General features: G+C 33.1%; 4 protein-coding genes and 1 long non-coding RNA gene across 5 annotated transcripts; 3 read left to right on the top strand and 2 right to left on the bottom strand.

Moving 5' to 3' along the window:
• Nucleotides 1-2,072: 2,072 nt before the first annotated feature.
• LOC114946699 (uncharacterized) lies at nt 2,073-9,278 on the bottom strand. The gene is made up of 17 exons (XM_085487364.1): nt 8,900-9,278; nt 8,353-8,505; nt 7,964-8,270; nt 7,502-7,788; nt 7,295-7,399; nt 7,157-7,225; nt 6,907-7,056; nt 6,588-6,794; nt 5,320-5,725; nt 4,922-5,143; nt 4,439-4,853; nt 3,647-4,358; nt 3,289-3,546; nt 3,042-3,212; nt 2,646-2,959; nt 2,489-2,555; nt 2,073-2,406 (listed from the first exon to the last, which is right to left on the bottom strand). The coding sequence occupies exons 1-17, from the start codon at nt 9,107-9,109 to the stop codon at nt 2,338-2,340; spliced, it is 4,122 nt and encodes a 1,373-aa protein (XP_085343490.1). The 5' UTR covers nt 9,110-9,278; the 3' UTR covers nt 2,073-2,337.
• A 76-nt stretch (nt 9,279-9,354) lies between these two features.
• par-6 (partitioning defective protein 6) lies at nt 9,355-18,764 on the bottom strand. Its single transcript, XM_029305317.2, has 6 exons — nt 17,839-18,764; nt 13,770-14,068; nt 13,469-13,694; nt 13,252-13,376; nt 12,892-13,170; nt 9,355-12,598 (listed from the first exon to the last, which is right to left on the bottom strand). Exons 2-6 carry the CDS (start codon nt 13,821-13,823, stop codon nt 12,299-12,301), a joined length of 984 nt encoding a protein of 327 aa, XP_029161150.2. The 5' UTR covers nt 13,824-14,068; nt 17,839-18,764; the 3' UTR covers nt 9,355-12,298.
• Nucleotides 14,139-17,727, top strand: Mad1 (Mitotic arrest-deficient 1). Its single transcript, XM_029305316.2, has 7 exons — nt 14,139-14,231; nt 14,422-14,682; nt 14,798-15,028; nt 15,117-15,553; nt 15,618-16,070; nt 16,161-16,459; nt 16,535-17,727. Exons 2-7 carry the CDS (start codon nt 14,422-14,424, stop codon nt 16,885-16,887), a joined length of 2,034 nt encoding a protein of 677 aa, XP_029161149.2. The 5' UTR covers nt 14,139-14,231; the 3' UTR covers nt 16,888-17,727.
• Nucleotides 18,765-19,355: 591 nt separating the features above from the next.
• LOC146721156 (uncharacterized) lies at nt 19,356-20,512 on the top strand. Its single transcript, XR_014925773.1, has 3 exons — nt 19,356-19,822; nt 20,201-20,356; nt 20,484-20,512. It is a non-coding gene; the product is annotated as an uncharacterized LOC146721156 (long non-coding RNA).
• Nucleotides 20,513-20,673: 161 nt separating this feature from the next.
• LOC146721155 (dynein light chain roadblock-type 2-like) lies at nt 20,674-21,465 on the top strand. Its single transcript, XM_085487357.1, has 3 exons — nt 20,674-20,686; nt 20,747-20,818; nt 20,892-21,465. Exons 1-3 carry the CDS (start codon nt 20,674-20,676, stop codon nt 21,101-21,103), a joined length of 297 nt encoding a protein of 98 aa, XP_085343483.1. The 3' UTR covers nt 21,104-21,465.
• Nucleotides 21,466-23,501: the final 2,036 nt, after the last annotated feature.

Raw genomic sequence — 23,501 nt, 5'->3', positions numbered from 1 at the left:
CCTGTGCTTGGGCTGCGTACCTGCCTGGCCCTTGCCAAGAGGCCGCCTTGGATCCTCAATGACCCAGGACTAAGCTGTACAATGAAAGCGTTTATTTTCGAGCTGGAGAACCGCCTCGAGGAGTAGGAAACATGTAGGAATTAAAACGTCTTGAAATGCATGAATTAAGGGAAGAAAATTAGAGAAAATGAATAACAAAATATATAACAAGATATATGATACGTTATATACAGGGTTTGTCCGGAAAGTAATGCGTCGCATTTTTTTAAAAAAGAATTTATTGATCGCATAGGTAAAACAACTTAAAATTGTTCGAAGTATGACCCTTCTGCGTCAATACATTTTTGCCAACGCGATTTCCATGCGTCATAAGATTTCTGGAACTCCTTGACTGGGATGCTGTTCAGGGAGGCCGTCGAAGTAGCTTGTACGTTGTCAACCGACTCGAGCTGTTGTCCTTTGAGCTCCCTTTTCAGCCGAGGAAATAAAAAAAAGTCCGCCGGGGCCAAGTCGGGACTGTAGGGCGGCTGCGGCACCGTTGCCACACCGATCCGGGTCAGGTAGGCCGTAATAACAAACTTTATCGCATAGCGTTGCTCTATCGTTCTCTCCATCACAAGTTCGACGCGACCACTAAGCAGAGGTTCACAGAATAAGCCGTCCTAACCCTCCAAGCGCATGGAAACAATTGAGCGACCTACCGTTGGAAAGCTAAGGGTACCCCCCTTCCTCCCCAACCGGTCCCATCGCTCTGCGATGTATAGTCGCGTCACAAAAAAATGCGACGCATTACTTTCCGGACAAACCCTGTATGCATTTACGTATGTGTGCGTGGGTGTGCGGCAAAAGTGTTGCGAAGGGAGAGTTCGCAAGCTCGTGTCCCTTATCCGTGAAATTAATAATGCATCGTTCCCTGACAAGAGCCACATTAACCGTGACCCCGGCTAATCCACCGGAGTCGATCGCGGGATCTTTTTTTTTTTTTTGCATATTTATTGTACGCCGCTGAAAAAATATTTATAATACGTTAAAAGTCCTACCTTTTGTTTGATAGAGAAAAAAATGTTAAATATTTAAATTCAATAAATTTTCTTTAAAAGGAGAGCTATTAAAAGGAGAGTAACCTGAGTTTCCTTATTAAAAAAAAAGCATGAAGTAAAGACAACTTAAAATTAAATAGAAAAGAAGATTTTGTCTTTTATTCGCATCTCTGAAGCTCAACTTTTTAATTTTCAATATAATATAAAAGAAAGTTCGCCAGAGCCTTGATCCTTGAGGTTTTAATTCGTTCTGAAAAGAATCTATTGTTATTACTAATCCTTTCTTTTGCCAGTGTTTGAAGCGCATCAATCCGCGCGTTGCACATGTAGGCGTGATACGAGTGAAGAGGAAATAATGACGGGCGCAAAGCAACGTAATTATGTAATGGGAGTAACGCGTAAACAGTAGCGTTATTCCCGGCAAAGCGAAATTATAGATACGCCCCTTTGGTTATAATCGGGTTGTCGGTGCAACACTGGAATATATCGCAACAGGCGCATATGCACCCGACGCTTCGTGCATTAGGAACGACGGCAAACTCAGCATTGCGAGAACGGAGGAACGTAATTTACCATCTACGGATTTACGGAGCAAAATACACATCGCCACCCGCATCTTCGCGAATGCGTTTGCATATATTCTCTGGCTCTCTCTTCAACGCTAAGTTGTTTTCGGAATGATCAAAGAGGCATTTTGTCAGTGCCCATAACATAACTAGGGTATCATGAGGTGCACCGCAAATTTGCCTTATGGCGAAACTTTCAAGCCAAGTTACTGGGGTAAAGTCGAGTTATTTCGCTCTACTTTCTCTTCCTAAGATATATATTATCATAAATAATAGATGTTTGTTACAAATGTATCCTTGTAAGTTGTTTGATCATATAATACATTATTATATTAGTGAAGATTCGCATATAAGAAGAGACAAAGAGAACGATTCTTTCTCTCATCTTTTATATATATATAATGTACATTTATTACAAAATTCATTTTTTTAATATATACGTTTTTTACAAATAATATAACATGGATATAACTTTAATTAGACAAACAGTAACAGCATGGGTAAAATATTAAAAAAGTTATAAGTATATATACGTACGAAGAAAAAGATAAGTAAAAAGTAATATCGTCAATTAAATCTCTGATTTTTTATAAAATATACATAGTTAATATATTTATGCGCGCGGATAACGAAATAGAATAATGGTAAAAGGGTGATAAAATATTTCGTGCTTTATATCCGATTTGTGTTTGAAAATATCTCTGTATTATGAAATATCATTTTATCCGATATCAGCGAGCATTGTTCAATTTGTGATGTATGCTACATTGATAGATAAATTTTTCTCTCTGCCAATCAAGCTGCAACGTATCATTTCACATGTGCGTTTTAACGCAATAATGGACGTAATGTTATATAATTTAGAAATTATTGTAAACTTACGGTTCCGTCTGATTTAGGTTTCGGCGATTCCATATTTTCCGTTTGTTTTCTTCCATCATCGAAAAATCTAAATCATTTATATATTGCAAAAAGTATAAATGGCTCATATATTCTATCGAAATTAATATAAATATATATATATATATATATATATTACCTATGTTTCTGTTTAAATCTTAAATCACGAGAATATAATTCTGTTACAGCAATTTTATCATTATTTTCCGTATTCAGACTTTCGCAAATGATTTCATCTTTACTTGCTTTTCTATTTAAAAACTTATTCTCTCTCCTGTACTGATTATGTAAAGTGAACTTATTACAGAACTTATGTTCTTCGGAATTATTTCGAGGACTGTAATGATTCCTCGTTTCGGTGTGCGTAATGTTTGATTCAGTATTCTCAGCTGCGTGTGAGCTCAAAATATTGATTCGATTATGTAGTTCCGTAAGTTCCTTCAAGTTCAGCGACTAGAAGGAATTATTGATAACGAATCGTGCAACGCACAAAAAAAATGCGTATTAATCGATTACCTTTTGTACACACGCATACCTGTAACCAGCTTTCCGAGTCAAACGGGCTTTTCTCGATTTTCATAATATCTTCGAATCGGGTCTGCAATCTTTCAACGTTCTCGTTATGTCTCTTACGAAAAGCGTTCAAACTACTGTCATATTTTTTCTTCAACAACGCTAATTTACTCTGATATTCCTCCACCTGGCACTGTCGGAAAATTAAAATATTTGTAAGAAAAATTGTTCGGAAGAAAAATGCTGCAAAAGAAAGAAAAGATATATACTTTAACTTTGGTTTGTAAATCGTTCTTTTCCTGCAACAGATAAGTAATGCACTCTTGAAGATTCTTTATTTCGTAATCTCTCAGCTTTACGTCATCTATCAAATTTTTAATTTCATGCAGTTTGCTCTCGTATTGTCCTTCAAGAAGTCTTAACTTGTGCACAGCATTCTCAGTATTACAATCTACTTCTTGAGTGATCGGAGCAAATTTATCATGCGTACTTTGATTCATATTAAATTTCTCATCTTGTTGACAAGACTTGAAAAAAAATTGTTAACATTATATTTAAAATTATATTCGTGATGCTAATTGGCCATTACGATAAAAGCACTAAATTTCGTAAAATTATTATATTTACCTCATCAACGTACACTTTCGTCTGCTGCTCTTCTTTTTCATTGTCAAAAATTTCTTCGTTTTGCTGTTGCTCAGGTAAATTCTCCATCTCTTCATCGTATTCTTTAATTTCCGTTCGAAAGCGCACAATTTTCTCATAAATTTTTTCAGGAAGTGTATACAGTGTATCTTTCAAGGACCATTTATTCGTGTCTTCGTGTACGTATAATAATTGATCGTTAGTATTTCTCACAGTGTCTATATCCGTTTTTAATATCTCATTTCTATGTGAAATCGTCCTCAGTTCATTTTCGATGTCCACTGTGGAACTTTGACAACTCGCTATCTCGCTCTTCAGATAGTCCACTTTCGACAGTAGCTTCTCTTTGTCCATGTCTAAATCCGATAGATTCCCCTGCAGAACATTTATCATGGCCATATTGTCGCTCTCTCTTCTCAATAATGAAATCGTGTCGTTGCTCCGGGCAAGTTCAATTACAAGTTTGCTCAACTGGTCTTGCAACGATTGATTCTCATCCTGTAGTTTCACGATATCGCTCTGCTTTTGCGTTATCATGGCGTCGTACCTGATGCTTTCGTGCGTTAAAGCAATCTTATTCTTTTCGTCCTTACGTTCCAGATCCGCTATTATTTCAGCGTTCTTAGAGATAATCTCGTTAGCCTGCGTTAGCTTATTTTTAAGATCGTTATTCTTCATCTGCAACTCTATCAATCTACCAAACCGAAATAAATATCGATTTAAGAAAGATACAGATCAAATATTTTTAATGGTAAAGATAACAAAGCTACTAACTCTTTCCTCACATTGTCGATATTATTCGATTCCTCTTTTAAAATTTTGATAGTCTGCCGTAGCTCATCCATCTGTTGATTTAACTTACACATCTGGTCTCTCTGCGTCTTTAATTCCTCGTTTTGCGCGGTGTTTGTATCGAAAAGATTAACGTTTTGATTTTCTAACGCGAGAAGATCTTCGTGCAGTCTCTCAATCTCCGCGTCTCTCTTATTTATTACAGCTTCCAACGTCTTCTCTTTCTCCAGCATCCTCTTTCTTATTTGCTCTTGAATCATGCAATCTCCTTCTCCCCTCTGCAACATATGCTCCGCAACTTTTTGTTTCAATTTCGTAATCTCAAGATCCTTCTTTTGCAGCTCCTGCTGCTGCTTCGCGTATCCCTTAACAATTTGCACGTGATAATCCCCGGCGCCTTAATCGGTAAAAACTGTCAATCGAGATGTCATGAAGAAAGTACGCGAGATACTTTACATGTTATACCTTGAAGAACCGTGGATATCTCGTGTATCTTGTTGATGGAATGTTTGATATGCGTAGCGAGGGCGTGATCGATTTCCTCATACGAAATTACTTGGATCAATTCCAACTTTTCCGACTCTTCGGAGCACATTGCGCTAGAGTCAATATCATCCGACTGAATTTGAACGTTAACCAGTTCTTTCGATGAATGACAATCGCCGGAATTACTCGACGCGGAGTCTTCTGCAATTATTATTGAAATTGATTAGAATCAATAGTTGCGCGCACGTATCTCATCGCAGATCATCTATTAATACGCACTCGTAATATCGATCCATATGTAATAATATGCAATCCGCCAATGTGGAATTAATTCCTATGCGCGTCATTATTATTTAAACTTATGCCTCGGAATATACCTGCAGCCGGCTGGATCGATCCGTGTCCGGTATCAAAATCTGTGTTTGTAATCTCGCTGGTGGACTCTTGGCTGTAACATGCCACATAAGCCTTTAAGTTAGCTATCTCCCGCAGACGATTGCGTCGTTCTAGTTTACACTCCTCCAACTCGGCTATGAACGCTTTTAAAGCGGACAACGTGCTCTGGACGTCTAAGCAAGTGTCGTGCTCGCACTTGTTGTACTCGCAAATCCCCTCATACGCTATCTTAGACTCGTCCAAATTGTTCAGACTACTTGTCAGCATGTCAGTCAGATTACCGACTTCCCGCTCCATGCAAATTAGTTGCATTTCGCACTGCGAGATCTTCTCGTTTTTCACCTGAATCTCATTTCTCAAGTTGGCCACTACATCATTCATCTCTACCTGAACACAATTTTTACTCTATGTATCTATTTATACAGGGTGTGTCTAAATAAGTGCGAAAACTTTTAGATAATTCTTTGTCGAAAATTAAGGAGGGTTTCTTATACAAATATATATACTCTCTATCCCTTTCTGAGTTACACTTTTCTAAAAAGGGAAGTAAAAATTAAGTTTTTATTTTTTTTCTCAAATAGACAAATAAAAAGAATAAAACTTGGTCCATATTTTGTACTAATAAAAAGGATATTTATTACATTAAAAAAAAGTAAAAACTTAATATCCCTCCTTAGGAAGGAATACAAAAGTATATGTTTATATAAGAAACTTTTCTTAATTTTCGACAAAGAATCATCAAATTTTTCGTACTTATTTAGATACACCTTGTATACTTCTCCGTAAGTCAATTTCACGTTTAGAATTAGAACTGATTACCGTATACCTATAGGCATCAAGTTTATTGACACAATCTTATATCTAATCATTTTTTACAAAGCGCAATTGACATTAATCCCTTTTATATATTTATTATTTTATATATTACTTGTAAAATTTATTTTCTACACCTGCGAAAAAAAGAAGAAAGTATTTCATTAAAACATTGTCTCTACATTTTCCTATAATCTTTTTTTTCATTTAAAACTAATTCTCTGTATAGCTTCAATAATCAATAAGTCTGTAATTAATAAAATTTAATTATATATAATTTTATAGCTAAAAGCTTAAGCTTTTTTTAAAGCTTTTACTTTAAAGTAAAGCAACGTACTGACATTTTCAAAGAAAAACAAAAAAATCTGTTTCCTGTTACTAATTGAATTGACATTAAAATTGTGAGAATATGACATGATTAGACCAAATGACGCACCTCACGAGTGTCGGCCGTAACAGACATTTGCTTTATCAACATCAATAGTCGTTTTATTTCGTCTTCTCTATCCGCCAACGTGCAACTTTGTTCACAATATTGCTCTTGAAGTATATCCCGCTCCCGCCAGACATTTTTCACCTGCTCTAAAGCAATACCGCAGCTTTCCGCCTCTTTCGATAAATGCTCCATCTCTTTCACCTTCCGCTAATTTATCACAGTTTCATCACGCGCATTATATGCAATTAATTAAACTCAAGTCAAATTCAATTTCTCTAAGCGATTATATTACGTGATATATTATATCTCGTGTACTAACCGTAAGAGATTCGTTTTCTACGGAAATTAATTCTGTATCTTTAACCTCCTGCCTAAGTTTTTCTATTTCTTGCGATTGGAAATAACAAACTTGACATTTTCTACTTAATTCTGTCTTCAACTGATCCACCAGACACTCCGAAGAAGAAAGCTAAATAATGGATAGTATAAAGCATAGTTAAAAAAATATGTATTATATAAAAATGATTTATATATATACATCTTTTTCAGAAATACATTAAACGTCTTACTTTTGTATTTAAATTTTCCACCTCGATATTGCGGGTATCGCTTACTATTTTCAGCTTTTCTTGCAAGATCTACGATATGAAATTTAAATAATTACACGAATTTTTAATTAACGCAGTTAATAATAAATACCGATTTACATTAAGATTATGTCTTAAAATATTTGCATTCTCATTTTCTCCTTTTAACAATGTTTGTAAATGCTTATTCAATTCTCGTAGCTCTTCTAGCTCATCTTCCTTCATCTAAATAATGAAGATGAAAAAGTAACATTCGCTGTGTGTAAATATATTTGTTACATGCAAATTTCGTTTCGATAAAAATTCCATTCAATTATTATTTCGTACACCGAGTTCGTTCTTCAAAACGATAATTTCCGAGTCTTTTTGAATAATTACGCCCTTGTGATTTTTTTCACAGACTTCGGAATCCAAGTTCATCCTTAACTCGCTTTCAGACGTAGATGCACTTTCGCTACTTTCACAGTACTGACTAGACGACGAGTCGGCAGATTGTTCATCGTAGGTATCATTTTTATACTTGTCTGTTTGCACACCCACTTCACAAACATCTTGCATCACTTGATGAGATGCGTCCACGTACTCGATACAAGCACTCGTTTGATTGCCGTCCTCTGCAGAATTTACTATAGCTCAAAATGCAATATAAATTATACTTGAACATCTTTTTAAAACTGACCGAAGAAAATTGTTTCGTAAAAAGAATTAGTTTGACATTTCATTTTAATTTTTGACCAGTGAAAATTCTTTGTAAAATAACTTTTATGTTGGAAATTAAATTTTTTTTACCTCGCGCGGCTCTCGCTTCGGTTAATATATCGCAAGATGTTACGCGCGATATCAGGTAAGTATTATTTTCCGATAATGGTTTTGTGTTCAGATTCTCTCTCGAAACGTACGAATTAGTTAGCAAAAAATTATGGATTCCTCTACCGTATCGAAATCTCCTATCAGGGCAAAAATACATCGATAGATACGTGTCGGAATGTTGTGAAGCAGCAATCTTATTTGCATTAAACGATCCTTCCTGAGAGAGCGGTCTTATTATAGCTTGGATCTTCATTTCTTCTTCATTAATTACCACGGTAGCTTTGTCCTGCAACGGAGGACTATTGTAAACCCGACTCTGTATAGGATTAGCGCGATTTAATATGCGCATTATTTAAAAGAAAACTTACGAAATTCTCCAGGTACTTCTGTTGTTCCGAAGTAAGCTTCAGGGATTTATATTTTCGCAGTTCTCGCCGCGCAACGCGAAGCTCATTTTGGGCTTGAGCCGTAAGTCCTATCATATTTTCCATCACCACATTAAATGGTACCACTCTTCCTGGCTGTATAATACGCATTCTATCTTTGTTATTTGCTAATGTAATTCATTTAATGAATACGTATATAAAAAGTGCGTGCTGAATAATACGATATAATGTGCTGATTAATATGCATGCTAAATTTCTGAACGGGATATAAACATGAAATATAAATATGATAAGCATTCCACTTATTTTTTCCATAATCAATAACGGTCCATATTTCAAGATTGCTCATTAAAAAATTTCTGAACTTTTTAATATAAAAATAATTACATTATATATATATATATATATGTATGTGTTATATCTGTGTTTATACGTTGTAAAGTATGTAAATATTTATTTTTAATAAATAATAAGTCGCGGTGTGTATTCTGAAAGAAAATTAGAATATTCGATAATTAAGAAAACAAACCGCAGGATCATGTTCGTTGAGCTCGCGAAAGTAACGCGTACTCTCTAAGATGTTTGGACTCCAAGCTCGGACATCCGTGCACGAATTGTACAACTTCAAACGACCCTCCGATCTCTTTTTCGGCAAGACATAATCCCCATAAGTCAAGGGTACACCACTACTTGGTCTGCCCGCTAAAAAAATGCGCGGTCCATGCTCGGCGTAAGACATATCTGTCCCCGGTATTTTAAATCCCTCTCACGATCGGATATGTACAAGATTTTCGTTTCTTCCTTAAGCTTAATAAATGACCCACGCAAGGTTACAAATTTTGGTGTTGACTGTATTTTATTTATACACCATAGTAACGAGAAGAGACATCTCGATACTCGGGATAATGAGAGGAAACATGTGGAAAATGTCGTGGAATTTTATACGGAATTTTATAAGCATAAATAAGAGGGTAAGTTAGAAAATACAATAAAATATCTTTATTTTGTAAGCTGCCATTAAGAATTACAGCGTTAATAAGTACTTTCGTCCTCGTAATGTATTAAGTATCTCTTATTTATACTAAGAACTACACGACTATTGCGTAAAATATATATCTAATTCCATCTCATGAAATCTAATTTAGCACTGACACCCCTCCACGTAAACAACTACGGTTCGATGAAGCACTAAGTACGAATGAAAAAGAATTTCTTACAAATGTGTCCAGTTCGCACTCTATTTGGTTAAGTACAGAAATGATTTCTCGTCTAGAGAAACAAAATACATACAGATTAAACCTAAGATCATCTTATGATAATTCTCTAAGTCATTCTTTCGTTGAAAAATCACTCTCTAACTCGCATACCATACCTATTTTCCCTAAGAAAGACATCCCTTTTTAATATCATACATGATCTGTGACATATGAATGTCCGAGCTAAGAGATAAGAACATTCGAGAAATAAGAAAAAAAACATGCAAAATATATATTAGCGATACATTCGAGGGAATTATGCGATTAATAATTTGGCAATCGATAGGCCTGTTAAAAATGCGCTTATCGCGGAAGTCCAAGTGATATCTTGCGATTACGATAAACTGACACTCAATAGAGAATAATCTAGGGGAGATATTTATATATACACACATTCACACACGTCTTTCCGAATTAAGAAGTAGAAAAAGTGGAATCGAGTGCATATAAAAATAGATTCGCGCATAATTATGAAGGCAGTATAGATTTCTTAAAAATGGTACTCTCGCTCTCTTCTCGTTTCAACGATGTAAATATACATATAATTAGATTTCAATAATGTTTCCTAACATTAATTCCACTTTGATAAAGGCACACAAGATATACAAACAACAATATTTTACACATGAAAATATGATCGTTATTTTCCTGATATTTCTATATTCGATACCTACCCGCCTAAAACGCATTTCCTCAGTCTGCAATTGGATAACAGATAACATAGATAAAAATGAAATTAAAATTCAAAAACTTCAACAGTCTAAGCATGAGGTGGGGAGTAGACGAAGTAGATACACGAATAGACTGCATTATAAAAAAAAGGAATGCTTATATCATTTTTAAAAGTAGCTGGAATGATGTATAATGTAAGGCCACTTTTTTTTGTAGACGTTATCATATCAGACTACAAAAAATTTATATCAATTTTTCTGCTATGAGATTATCGATCATTATTTACATTAATATAAAGGCCCCTTTCAGTCGAGACAAAGTTGTTGAGTCCCATTTTTCTGTGCATTATGTACAATCAAGTATCATTAATGAGCATCTAGATGAACAGTAAATATTACCCCAATTTGAAAAATATCCATTATAAAAAATCATCCATTTCATCCATCTTTTTAAGTACATTATTAGTTTCAAATAATTAATTACTAAATGAAAAAATTATAATACTTTGAATAATACAGTCGATATCAAATTATCTGTCGAGTAAGTAAGATAAATAATACTTTATAAAATAAAGGAGAATTTAATTATTTCAGACTTATATAATTTTTTTATGATTATTCTTTGATTATATGTAGGAAATAAAATACCCTTTTTTCAAATTTCTTCTAAAACTAATAATGTTGAATTGCTCTTGATTAGTGTTATTCGTAAATGTAAAGAAAATATTTTGATCAATGTAGCTATACATTCAACTATCGAGAAGAAATTCAATGCGATCGTGAAAGGCACTAGAGTATAAATATACTGTAAAAAAATACAATGTGATATAATCCATTGCTTTCTCTCTCATCTATAAGATATAACGTCATTAGAATAACAATAATGTATAAGATCAATGATTCTACAATTGCTCTGTTTCTCATAATAAGAAATACGACGTTCTTCCCCACGTATTTCTTTTTTTGGAATTTGCAGAAATATCGATTTAATCAATCGCACTTTTTTCTGTACATTTACCTTATCTCGATTCTTTATAACTAGATCTGCTAGATTTTATGATTCTTACATGCAAGGCATGATATTTATCTTTCAGAGTCAAAGCCATAGAATAACATTAGTTATTCCAAAGTATTGATTTTATAGGTCGAAGACACTGTTATACTGACTAACGAACAAACACTCCTCGCATTAATCAACTTGTCTAAAAACTTCATAAAATTCCAGGATCAACGTGATTATTGTCGTGTATACGTGTTTCTGTATAAAGCCTTATTCCTAGACAACTTCTCTCGCGAGCAAACATTAGCGGACGCTATTAAATTGAGCATAATTTAACCCTCTGTCAACGAATTCTGAGTCACTTATGACCTATCTTAAAAATGTTTTATAAAACTCGTGCAAAAAAAAAAATTTTTTATGTGTATTATACAAAAATATCAATAATTTTTATTGTTTGAATATTTTTAATTATTGCATAGTAGTATCTTAAGGAAAAATATTTGAAAATTTTATATATATATATATATATATATGTATATACAAAGCATCCTTTACAACGCTCGTGAGCAGATAGAGCCACAGAAAACTGAACAGAAAAGTCTTATACCATTTTCCGAAATTCGCAATGTTTATTGAGTTAGTAATTAAAATATCTAAGTGGGCATGTCGGATGGCTTATTTGTTTATACCGCTTAGGTATAAGCCATCCCGCTTATTTGCTTAGATATTTTAATTACTAACTCAATAAAAAGTGTGAATTTCGTAAAATAGTATAAGACTTTTCTGTTCAGTTTTCTATGCTCTACCTACTCACAAGCGTTGTAAAGGATGCTTTGGGACACGTATATATAAATATATATGTATATATCCTAGATTATAATTCATAAAAATTTTTAATTTAGGATATGTAAATTTTGCTATAGATCAAAATTGTGACTCAGCTTTCGTTATGCGCGACCATCCGTTATCCAAGGTAATCCTTGAAATTAATCATTATCAATCTAGAGATGTAAAACACCCTGATCGTGACTGTAATTTTGATGATGGTGATGATGGTGATAGTGATGGTGTTGAGCAGACGACGCCGAGGCGTCGTCCTGCATTGTCAAACCTGTAAGATCGACAATCTCATCCGCCTCCTCATCGCTACCAGCGCTTTGCGTGGACTGATGACTTCCCGAAGACAATTGACTATTACGTGAGAACGAACCGCGGCGAGGTGCAGCCAACGCTGCCCTCTGATTTGCCGGTTTGACAGTTATAATGAGATTGGAAGAATTCGCTATCATCATATCCGTCACCTATTCCATACATAAATAACCGTATAAAAAATAGGTGAATTACTATAATATATCCTATACTACCTATACTTCATTTTTACAAGGCAATTTTTAATTATTTTAGAGAATGTTTTAAATATGCTACAAAGAGTGCTCCAATTATTTTACTCAAATAGCAACAATGCATATAATTGCATAAATTAGCATAAAAATATGCTTTAAAATGCATTTTGTAAAACAAATTATATTTAGTAATTTAATAATTTAATATATTGCTTTTATAAAAAATTATTTCTATAAAAAATATTATTTACCTGATCAAGTGTTTTTCCTGCAACCTCTATTCCATTCACTTCCAGGACCTCATCATTTACAGCTAGAAGTCCTGTGCTCTCTGCTAAACCACCTGGTACCAATCTGCTGATAAACACACCTGGAACTTTCTCAATTCCCCCTCCAGCTGACGATGGCAATATGCGAAAGCTTTCACCATCTTTAATGTAAAATCCTAGAGGCTTATCAGAACCATGTTTCAAAAGACGTACACGTCGACAAGTTTCTGGCAGTATGTCGACATCAATAATTGCGGACACCTGATTGCAAAAATAATTATATGCCAAGTCAGTTGATATTACGAAGCACATGAGAGAATAATCAACAAAGTGTAAACTTACCTGCCTAAAATCATGTGGATTTGAAATAGCAATAGATTTTGGCTTTCCTGGCGTACCACCCAGGATACTGGATATCAGATTTTTGGGTTTTATTGTCCCATATCCATTGTCCCATGCTCCGTCACCTGCCCCACAATAATTAAATTAAATATATAACATATACATACAGATTCACCAAATATATGCAAAACCACTGTATATATGTGAATAATTTTACCTTTTCTCTGTATAAAAATTCGGAGCAGACACCTGGTGGCCAATAGAGCTCTAGCCAGATTGTTATCATTATTGATGGGAAGTAGATCACCATCTGTATCCGTATACCAAATTAAAAAGTTAAAATCTGCCCCTAAATCATGCCGTTGCGCCAAAAGTTTGCCAAATTCCTCGTAACTCACAGGCTCGTTACGATTGATGGAAAATCTGATGATGTCGGCGTCGAACTGCAAAACAATTTAAACAATGCGCTATTGAACATCCGACAAAAGTCATTCTTCATCAACGATCTTTCTACTCACTTTGCTCTTCACGGCGACGATGCCGTTGTCCACCTTGTCGTGCTTCTTAGACATAGCAGCGTAGAAATATAACAAGTATGGACACACTTTCGCGCTGTCGACACCTTTAATTTTTGGCAACGAGCTTGAATGAGCTTAGATCATTGAACTCATATAGAGTTCATTCTGCATTCAAAACATGCATCTTCATCTCTTTCACAGGTTGCAGCACTGAGCAAATTTTGTCCGCTTGAAATGCTCCAATCAGATCTCGAGGAGATGACATCATCGGGTTTCTATTGGATATGGCTAAAAATTCCCTAGAGATGGACAAACAAACAAATTGTTTTTGATTGATCGTATCACTTTAATTTATTATCTATGCTCGAACGTTGTTATTACATTGCTGATGTTATCCGGTATAATCTGATTATTGTCATATATATTCTGTTAATTCGTGTGAAAGATATAAAAAAGAACAGGGTAAGTGTAAGAAAATAGTGTAAAGCTTAAGAAACAGAAATAAGAATAATTATTAATCACAAAATAACAAATTTTATATTTTTATACTCATTGTATTATTAATATATAGAAATTGTAATATATTGTTTAATGTTATCAAACGTTAATAATGTTATATTATTGTAAAATGCAATTTGTAATTTGTTTCTAGATGGATGATCAGGATTCAACAAGTGTTATTAATATAATAAAAGATCTATGTTCTGGATCAGAATCCTATCGCAGAAGTACTGGAGTATCGGCACGATTTTCAGGAACTAGCTTTACACGTTCTAGATTCAGTGATAGTAATGACAGCATTATCTCACCAAAACGACAAAAACTAGATGAATCTGAATCATCTACAATTAACAAAACTCAATCTGATTCTATCCCAGGTAGTCCTTGGGAATGGCGACGTATGAAAGGAGAGGTAAGATGGCACATACATATATTAAAAAATGATAAAGTGCACTATATAATTATATAAAATAGATACAATCTGAATAAAAATATAAAGTAATTTAATGAAAAACATTTCCATTTAGATTATATCATTAAAGACCAGATTGACTCACCAAGAGGCAACTGTGCAACAGCTTCACAATATACGCAGACAAATGGAAGAAATTTTTGAAAAGGAGAAAGGTCTCTTACATATCCAGGTGGAACAGGATAGGCAAACCATTCAACAGTTAGAAGTTCGATTAGATGTTGCACGGCGAACAATCCAAGATGCAAGAGAAGCACAAGCTACTGCAGAAAAAGAATGGTCCCAAGTAATTACATGTTAATAAATCTTACATATTAATTCATATATATTTTATTCCATAATATATTTTTACATTTTTTGATTACATTTTTTAGACAAGAAACAATTTAGAAAAGAAGATAGAAACATTGTTAACTGAAAATGCAAGATTATCAGAGAATGTGAGAAATACTTCTGCAAAAGAAATATCTCCCCCTCTTCAAGATACTAATGAATCAAATGAATTACAATTGAAATTGGAAACTGCAGAAACTAAAGCAGCAATGTTGGAGGAAAGGATGAAGGATTATCTCAAGATGCAACAAGACTATGAATTACAAAATGTGGAACTGCAGAATATGAAAATTAAGTTAGAAAAAGTCGAGTCAGAAAGAGCATTGTGGGAAGAGGGCAAATTATTAGCAGGAAGAGCGGCAAGAGCGAATGATCTCGAGAAAGAATTGAATATGATGAAAAAGACTGTTACAATTCTAAAAGAGTCAGTCAAAGAAAAATTACTCTTGGAGGAGCAAATGGCCAATATGACAAAAAGGTATTTCTCATGTATTTGGAAAACGTTATTTAACATTTATTTAACAATGCATGGTTTATTATAGATTGGAGCACACTGAAAAAGTGGAGCAACAAGTCGCGATATTGGAGGCAAAACGATCCGAACTTTCACTTCGCTTGCAAGAATACGAAACAATTGGCATTATTGGTGGACCAATGGCGGTAAAGCGAGAGCTGAATCGACTTCAACAGGCTGAGGTGGACTTGAGAGCAGAGGAAGGTCAGTTGAGATCAAGATTGGATGCGGTGCTACGAGAATCACAGAATTTGGCAAAGAATTATGAGAATGCGAAGAAGTTGGCTGCTGATGTGACATCATCAAAGGAAAAATTAAATAAGCTCGTAAGCAGGTTGCAAAAGAAGATGATTCTTGTCACCAGAGAGAGAGACAGCTACAGACAACAATTAGACTTGTATGAGAAGGAGATGACGATAGACAGCAACAATGCGATGACCGAACGAATACCGGCTTTAGAACGCACTATAGATGGATATAGGTATATTCTCTCATATACTAGTACATATCACAAATATTTAATTAAATTAAAAGTTATTTTATAACAAAAATATTTTCAATATTATTTCAGGGAATTGGTTAATAAGTTGGAAACAGATCTTGAAGCGGCCGAGGTTGGCACACAGAAGAACGAATGTAATAAATTGAGAGAAGAAATCGAGCAATTGAGAGGCGAGCTCGAGCATCGAGCGTTAAAGGGAGATTTCAATTGCAACGCTCGAGTTCTACATTTCACAATGAATCCCGCGGCAATAGCAGAGAGACAAGTCGAGGAAAAACAAGCGGCTCTATTACGAGAAGTGGAGGAACTTCGAACCAAGGTGGGATCAGGAAATTATGGTGCGACTACATCATCGTTGCAAACGCAAGGTACGTAAATAACGATATTTACATCTAACTTACAATATTCTTTGCGCAACTATTTATTTCTTTTTTTCAATATAGAAATTGTAGAATTGAAGCAAACGCACGAAATAAAGATAGCACGCTTGAAGGAAGCTTTTAAGGCATCATCACAGGAATTTCGTCAAGCGTGCTATCAATTATTTGGTTGGAGAGTGGACCGAACAAAAGAGGGTTATTATAAGCTATTGAGTCAATATGCAGAATCACAGGATGATTTTCTTTTCTTCCATATAGGAGAAGAAGGTGTGGATATGTTGGAAACCGACTTCTCCACAAACCTAAACAGTCTGATTGAGCAATATTTGCAAAGACAGCATAGTGTTCCTATGTTTCTTAATGCTGTACAATCCGATCTTTTTAGTCAGCAAACTGTGACAAATATAGTGACATAATTCTATTCTGTATTATTAATGAAACCAATGTTCTTATTTATAGAGTTAATCAGACAATATACAATATAGAATAATGTAATATTATTTGAATTACATTTATCACACTAAATGCGCCTAATAAATTTTTATATTTCTGTGTAGAAAGCTGTTGACACACATACACACATACACACATATTCATATACAACGTATCAATTTATTAATGGTAAAGTAATTTGAAATTATTTTACATATGAATGTCATAAATATTACCTATGAATAATCATCATATTTATAACAATAATTTTCTGGATTTTTTCTATAATCTTCAAATATTATTTCAAATCTATTCCATGATAATAACAGATTTCTTCTATAATCAATTACTACAAAGAATGACTTGCAATAGCAATTTAGAACGAATTCTTGTAATTTTTATTTCACTATTAATATAAGATATATATATGTGTGTATGTAAGAAAGTTAACAAATTAAATTTTTCGAAAAGTAGTGCAAAAAATATCAATGCAGCAAATTGTAAATAAATATTCTAGATATTTAATAACTTATTTCTATAAGTAAAACTATAAAAATATTTCAGATAACATTTTCGAAATTTTTTTTTATCAAATCAGAGATAATTCTAAAAAAGGTAAATAATTTTTAAGAGCTGACAGACAACTAAACAGGGAGGCATCAAAAATAAAATTATTTTCTTCTATTTCACGCATTATAAAATTAGAAAATTTCCAGAAATATTTTATATGTATGTATGAAATTGTATATAAAATTTGTGTTAATGTGTAAAATTACATCGAAGCTTGATTCTACAGAGAGATTAAAACTCAAGTTTGATCATAATCTTCTTTCTGTATTCGCAATTTGACTTTATTAGTTACAAGGACACAATAATATCCTACCACGATTCTCTTCGATAAAAACTTATATCGTGAAAACTCGCCGAACTCTTACCGTGCATAAAAATCTTGCGAGAGAGGGCTACGTCAAGTTGAAAATCGCGTTGGGCCATCCCAGCGGCTGTCCCGCGGGACACGTTACCGCTCGACCACACTCGTACGTGCTCTGAAAGGGGAAGCCTGTGTGTCCCAGAAGACCGATTTCCATTGCTTTGTTCGAGGAAGGAACTGTGACGGTGATCTTCATTAGTGACTAAGTCGCTATATGGGATACCACTGCACCCACGTCACTATATATGAATAAATGCGCACTCTCACACATTCCTAAAACACATAGCATTTATGCATATAAATGTATGCACCGGTGTGTGTATATATATATTATATAACATATATGCATATGCATTTCTGGATGACCAAAAGCATTTCATGGTAACGAAGAGGAAGCGAGAAAGAGGAAGGGAGAGACAGTCGTCTATACTATAGCTGACGACGGGAACTCGATATAGCGGTGCCAGCTGCAAATAAGGGACTCGAGTCGACGGGAACTCCCGAGCTGAAACTCCATTATCCTTAATTATAATCGCGTTTAATCGCAAACTCATCCTGCGCTCTCCCTCGCATACGTGCCGCTCTCGCGCCTCGTAGATCCGCCGTCGTCCTTATCCTCGTCTACGTCGTCGTCGTTTACGTCGCCCCTCATCGTCTCGCATTCGCCATTGCAACCGCTGTCGGTTATCAATCCGGAATCAACGCGCGGGTATTTCTTCGACGGGAAGTAGCTGATGGCCTGACAAAGCGATTATCCGCATCACCGCGAGAGAAAGAGAACCGTGCATCCTTTCCTATGGCCTGGCAGGCATATATACAAAGTGCACGGAGCGTATCGACGATAGGCGAGAAAGACGACGGTTTAAGTACCTCGAGAGGAAGTGCCAGACCTCGAGAAATATCGATGCGGGAGTCGCACGCAGGTGCATGATTAATGCGGTCGTACCGCAGAGTTATCACCACGTGCGGGAGAATCGCATTCTATTAAGACCTCACGCGAGCAGACCGACTGATCATTGCTATCAGTACCGAATTGTGCTTCTCTCTTTGATCTCGAAATTGAAATATCGTGATTTTTAAAGAAAATTTTACCAAAAATTTGCTGAAAATATATAGGGCTTTATTAATAAATTAGATTTTTTTTTTCCCGAGATCAAAGCAGCTTTTAATCTTATATGTCATCTTACAAGAATATTCCTTTTAGCCTCTATTTAAACATACGTAATAATTCAACTGCAAAGATGAAATGCGATGATCGAAAGCTATCTAATTACGATGAATTAACTTATTTCTGAAACGTCTATTTCTATATACACTCTAAAACTCAATTATCGCGACGAGAATGTCAATTATGAAATTAACACAGGGACCATTTCGCCATCCTTCAGCAGCATCAAGTGCAATTCACTAAAATTATATCAATTTCGACGATTTTGGAAAGATCTTTTCGATTTTTTTCTGAAAATTTTACTCACACGTTAATCTCTCTTATAATCACATCAAGAGACACGGTAGTGTCTCGCGACCAGTTAAGGGCGTAGCCGAGACACCGTGTATCTTAACGCGAGTCGGACATTTGAGTCTTTATAATATTTCGAATTCTCAATAACGGCTGAAGCAATCGAGTTTATACTAGACTTAATCGATAGATTGAGTTTGAATTATATAATAAAAGTGTCTTTATTTCTGCTCTACGTGATTTGTAAGCAGAGATATATAATTGCAAAGTCGAAATATGAAAAATTTCTTTTAAGAAACGTCCCCGTCATCATTGTCATCATCGACCACGCAAACATAGTAGTATCGTGCTACACGTATTCACACGTATACAACACATGCGCACACATATATCACACGTACACAACACATAAATAGATGCATGTATTGGAAATGTCCATCTCGCACGTTTTACAACAGACGGCGATAGTTGCCCTCCGCTATATTGACAGCGTGCGGGGTTAGATATTTTCAATCAATCAACGTGCGGGGTTAGATATTTTCAATTTCAATTTTTACATTCAATTTTAATGTTATTATTTGCAAATTTATGGTCATAATATTTCAATAATATTTCAATTATATAAATGCCTATGTATGAGTATGCATATATTTTTAATAATAGTTGCCCTCCGCTATATTGACAGCGTGCGGGGTTAGATATTTTCAATTTCAATTTTTACATTCAATTTTAATGTTATTATTTGCAAATTTATTGTCATAATAATTTATGTGCAAATTTACAGTCTGTGATACAAAATCAGATATTTTGCTATTATTTCAATAATATTTCAATTATATAAATGCCTATGTATGAGTATGCATATATTTTTAATAATTTTCTTAATTAGCTTCTATATTTTTTTCAGTTGTACATCAAGCAGGTAGCATTATCAGCTCACTTGTGAGCATGGGTTGGGCAATGGCTAGTTATCATCGCAGCATTCGATTAGCTTAACAAGATAAATCTAATATCAGTGCTGTAGGAACTATTTTACAATTTTTCTGGCATTTTCTTATTGCAGGTACATATATATCCAATAATTAATATACAAAATTAAATATTATTCATCACACACTTTGTATCAAAATAATATATTTTTTAAAATTTATTTTAAATTTATTTAATCATTTTTATCATTGTGATTGTAGTGGCAAGGATCTTATTGCTCAGTGTCATTGCAAGCATCTGGCCTGTATATACCATAATATATTGTGTAATACATTGGCTAAGTATGACAATATAGATTTTGATAGATTCCCATGGAATATTGGAATTTTGTCGGACTTACAGTCATCCACCACATATGCAGCCTACAATTAAAGAACGCATTTATTCCATATGATTTGCTTCCGTTATTGGAATATTTAAAATAAAAATTTTATTAATAAATTTCGATGAAATAATTTATAAGAGGTTGAAGAAACTATGAAACAAATTCAGTCTCATAAAAGGGTAGTTGGAACAATAGTGGTGAATGCAGAAGGTATTACATGAGATCATTGACATGATTTACTTGTAGTTGTAAACAAAAATTTATAAAATTATATCTGTTTTAGGTATTCCTATAAAGTCAACATTAGATAATACGACAACAGTTCAATACGCAAGTTTGATAAGCCAATTGTCAGATAAAGCTCGTTCTGTCGTACGTGACTTGAATCCAACAAATGATTTAACTTTCTTGCGCATACGTAGCAAAAAACATAAAATTATGATGGCACCAGATAAAGAATTCATATTAATAGTAGTACAAAATCCAGTTGATTGATATTTAAAAGAAACAAAAATATATTTCAAAGTTAAGATTTATTTCTTTGGTTGTTAATTTAATCTGTATGCTACATTGGATGTTAATATCTATTCAATTAAATAAAGAAAAATAAAAGAATAAAGCTTAAAAATTATACAAACTGCAGTATTTAATTACTAATTTAACAAATTATGAACTTTTAGAGTTTTTAAATAGTGCTTTCTTCTTTGGTAACAATATTATATTTTTAAGGTTGATAATTATGAAAATATGTATATATAGTAATTCATGGCATGTTTATTTTTGTATTTAATACAATTATAAATGTACATTTCTCATCAATAAAATATCACAGTATCTTTTTTATAATTTAATTTTAATATTGAGATTGTTTTTATTCAGTGGAAAAAAAAATGTGTAGTTGGTCCCTATTAATTATACATACATATAAGAGTGTCGCACAAATAATTATATGCAGTCTTTTTAAGATAATATAAAAATACTAATAAATATAATCAATTAAAATACATATAATCAAAATTGTATGTATTAAAATTCAATAGCATATAAAAAAGATTTTTTAAAATTATATATATATAATAAAAATCCAACATTTTATATATATATATATATATATATATATAAATATAAATATATATTTATTTATTTATATTTACCTATCTTTTTTTTATATATATGGTAGAAATACAATGTATGAGTTATTTTATTTTGCAAAATTTTTGAAAGTTAAACTATTAATTACAATGAAATTATTTCATATAATACCGAGATTCTTTTCATAATAAAGATTAAGAGAGAGTTAGATTTTATCATAAGATTTATAAAAGTCATAAAATAAGGTTAATTGCATATTGTATAATTTATCTCTCATTTTTTAAAGTAAATAAATATCAAAGTTACATTGGTTGAACTGGTGCGTTTGAAGTATGTTGTCTTTTTGAGGGATGCAAGACAATATAGTACAAAAGCATTGCTGTAATTCCCAAGAAAAAGGATATGATACAAATAATAAAGATTATATTAAAGTACTAAGCCTCTTTAACTGCAGGAGGACAAGCATATTGCCATAATAAATTTGCTGCAATATTTTCAAAAAAGCAGATAACATAGAAAGATAGATGTTTTCAAAATGTTTTGCTATCTACAGCATTGAGATATATAAAAATGTGCACTATGCCAATAACGGAAGCAAATAATATGGAATAAATGCGTTCTTTAATTGTAGGCTGCATATGTGGTGGATGACTGCAAGTCCGACAAAATTCCAATATTCCATGGGAATCTATCAAAATCCATATTGTCATACTTAGCCAATGTATTACACAATATATTATGGTATATACAGGCCAGATGCTTGCAATGACACTGAGCAATAAAATCCTTGCCACTACAATCACAATGATAAAAATGATTAAATAAATTTAAAATAAATTTTTAAAAATATATTATTTTGATACAAATTGTGTGATGAATAATATTTAATTTTGTATATTAATTATTGGATATATATGTACCTAAAATAAGAAAATGCCAGAAAAATTGAATTTGCTTATTTATTTAAAGATGCTTATCATATACAAAAATGAATGATATAATCTCTAAAAACTCACCTTTAAAAAAAGGTAAAAAAAGGCGACCAGTTAAGGGCACACCATTAACAAAAATTATCCATTGCAAACCCATGTACAATAGAATTGTATGAAAAATTATCGATTATAAACCAATGTACAATCGTAACAAAAGTAATGAAATAAAAAAAAAATTGCGCCAAGTGAAAGTAGAAACTTGTACCAGTGGAAAATTAAAGTTGCAGACATATATAGAGTCGTATAATGAATCAATAAAAATTTAAATTTGCAAATGTAAAATTGTACCATAAAAAACTTATCTTTTAAAAAAAAAGATAAACAAGATGCCAAGTCCATGCGCCATGTGAAAAAGTGTTAAACAAAAAAGTATTTTTAAGTAAAAAAATCTATCAATTGACAAAAATTTATGTTCTAAAATTAATATCTCTACAAAAAGTAATGTCCAATTATTGCGCGAATAAATAAACATTTTTATAAAAAATTAAAATTTAAAAACTTATGCAAATTTAAAATTAATATAAAATAAAAAGAAATAAAAAAATTTTAGTTAAAAAAACTGGGCGCGCTGCTAAATAATATTCTAATGATATTAAAATTAAATTGTTACTTTTAAACTCATTGCAGCGCGCCCAGTTTTTTTAACTAAAATTTTTTTATTTCTTTTTATTTTATATTAATTTTAAATTTGCATAAGTTTTTAAATTTTAATTTTTTATAAAAATGTTTATTTATTCGCGCAATAATTGGACATTACTTTTTGTAGAGATATTAATTTTAGAACATAAATTTTTGTCAATTGATAGATT

This window comes from Nylanderia fulva, unplaced genomic scaffold (assembly GCF_048542155.1).
Source record: "Nylanderia fulva isolate GAGA-0341 unplaced genomic scaffold, ASM4854215v1 Scaffold54, whole genome shotgun sequence".
NCBI lineage: Eukaryota > Metazoa > Arthropoda > Insecta > Hymenoptera > Formicidae > Nylanderia > Nylanderia fulva.
Note: the sequence above shows the minus strand (reverse complement) of the source record. Positions and strands in the feature narration are given on the sequence as shown.

Bases quoted from the DNA above. Each gene is read 5' to 3' on its own strand.
- LOC114946699 (XM_085487364.1), bottom strand. From the start codon at position 9,109: ATGTCTTACGCCGAGCATGGACCGCGCATTTTTTTAGCGGGCAGACCA. The intron at 7,400-7,501 runs GTACGAAATAAT...TTCATTATTTAG, and splicing joins TTTTGAAGAACGAACTCGGT to ATGAAGGAAGATGAGCTAGA. The intron at 6,795-6,906 runs GTTAGTACACGA...GTGATAAATTAG, and splicing joins TAGAAAACGAATCTCTTACG to CGGAAGGTGAAAGAGATGGA.
- LOC146721155 (XM_085487357.1), top strand. The intron at 20,819-20,891 runs GTATTACATGAG...TATCTGTTTTAG, and splicing joins AATAGTGGTGAATGCAGAAG to GTATTCCTATAAAGTCAACA.
- Mad1 (XM_029305316.2), top strand. From the start codon at position 14,422: ATGGATGATCAGGATTCAACAAGTGTTATTAATATAATAAAAGATCTA. The intron at 14,683-14,797 runs GTAAGATGGCAC...ATTTCCATTTAG, and splicing joins GGCGACGTATGAAAGGAGAG to ATTATATCATTAAAGACCAG. The intron at 16,071-16,160 runs GTATATTCTCTC...ATATTATTTCAG, and splicing joins CGCACTATAGATGGATATAG to GGAATTGGTTAATAAGTTGG.
- par-6 (XM_029305317.2), bottom strand. From the start codon at position 13,823: ATGTCTAAGAAGCACGACAAGGTGGACAACGGCATCGTCGCCGTGAAG. The intron at 13,695-13,769 runs GTGAGTAGAAAG...ATTGTTTTGCAG, and splicing joins TCGTCGCCGTGAAGAGCAAA to TTCGACGCCGACATCATCAG. The intron at 13,377-13,468 runs GTAAAATTATTC...ATTGTGGGGCAG, and splicing joins AATTTTTATACAGAGAAAAG to GTGACGGAGCATGGGACAAT.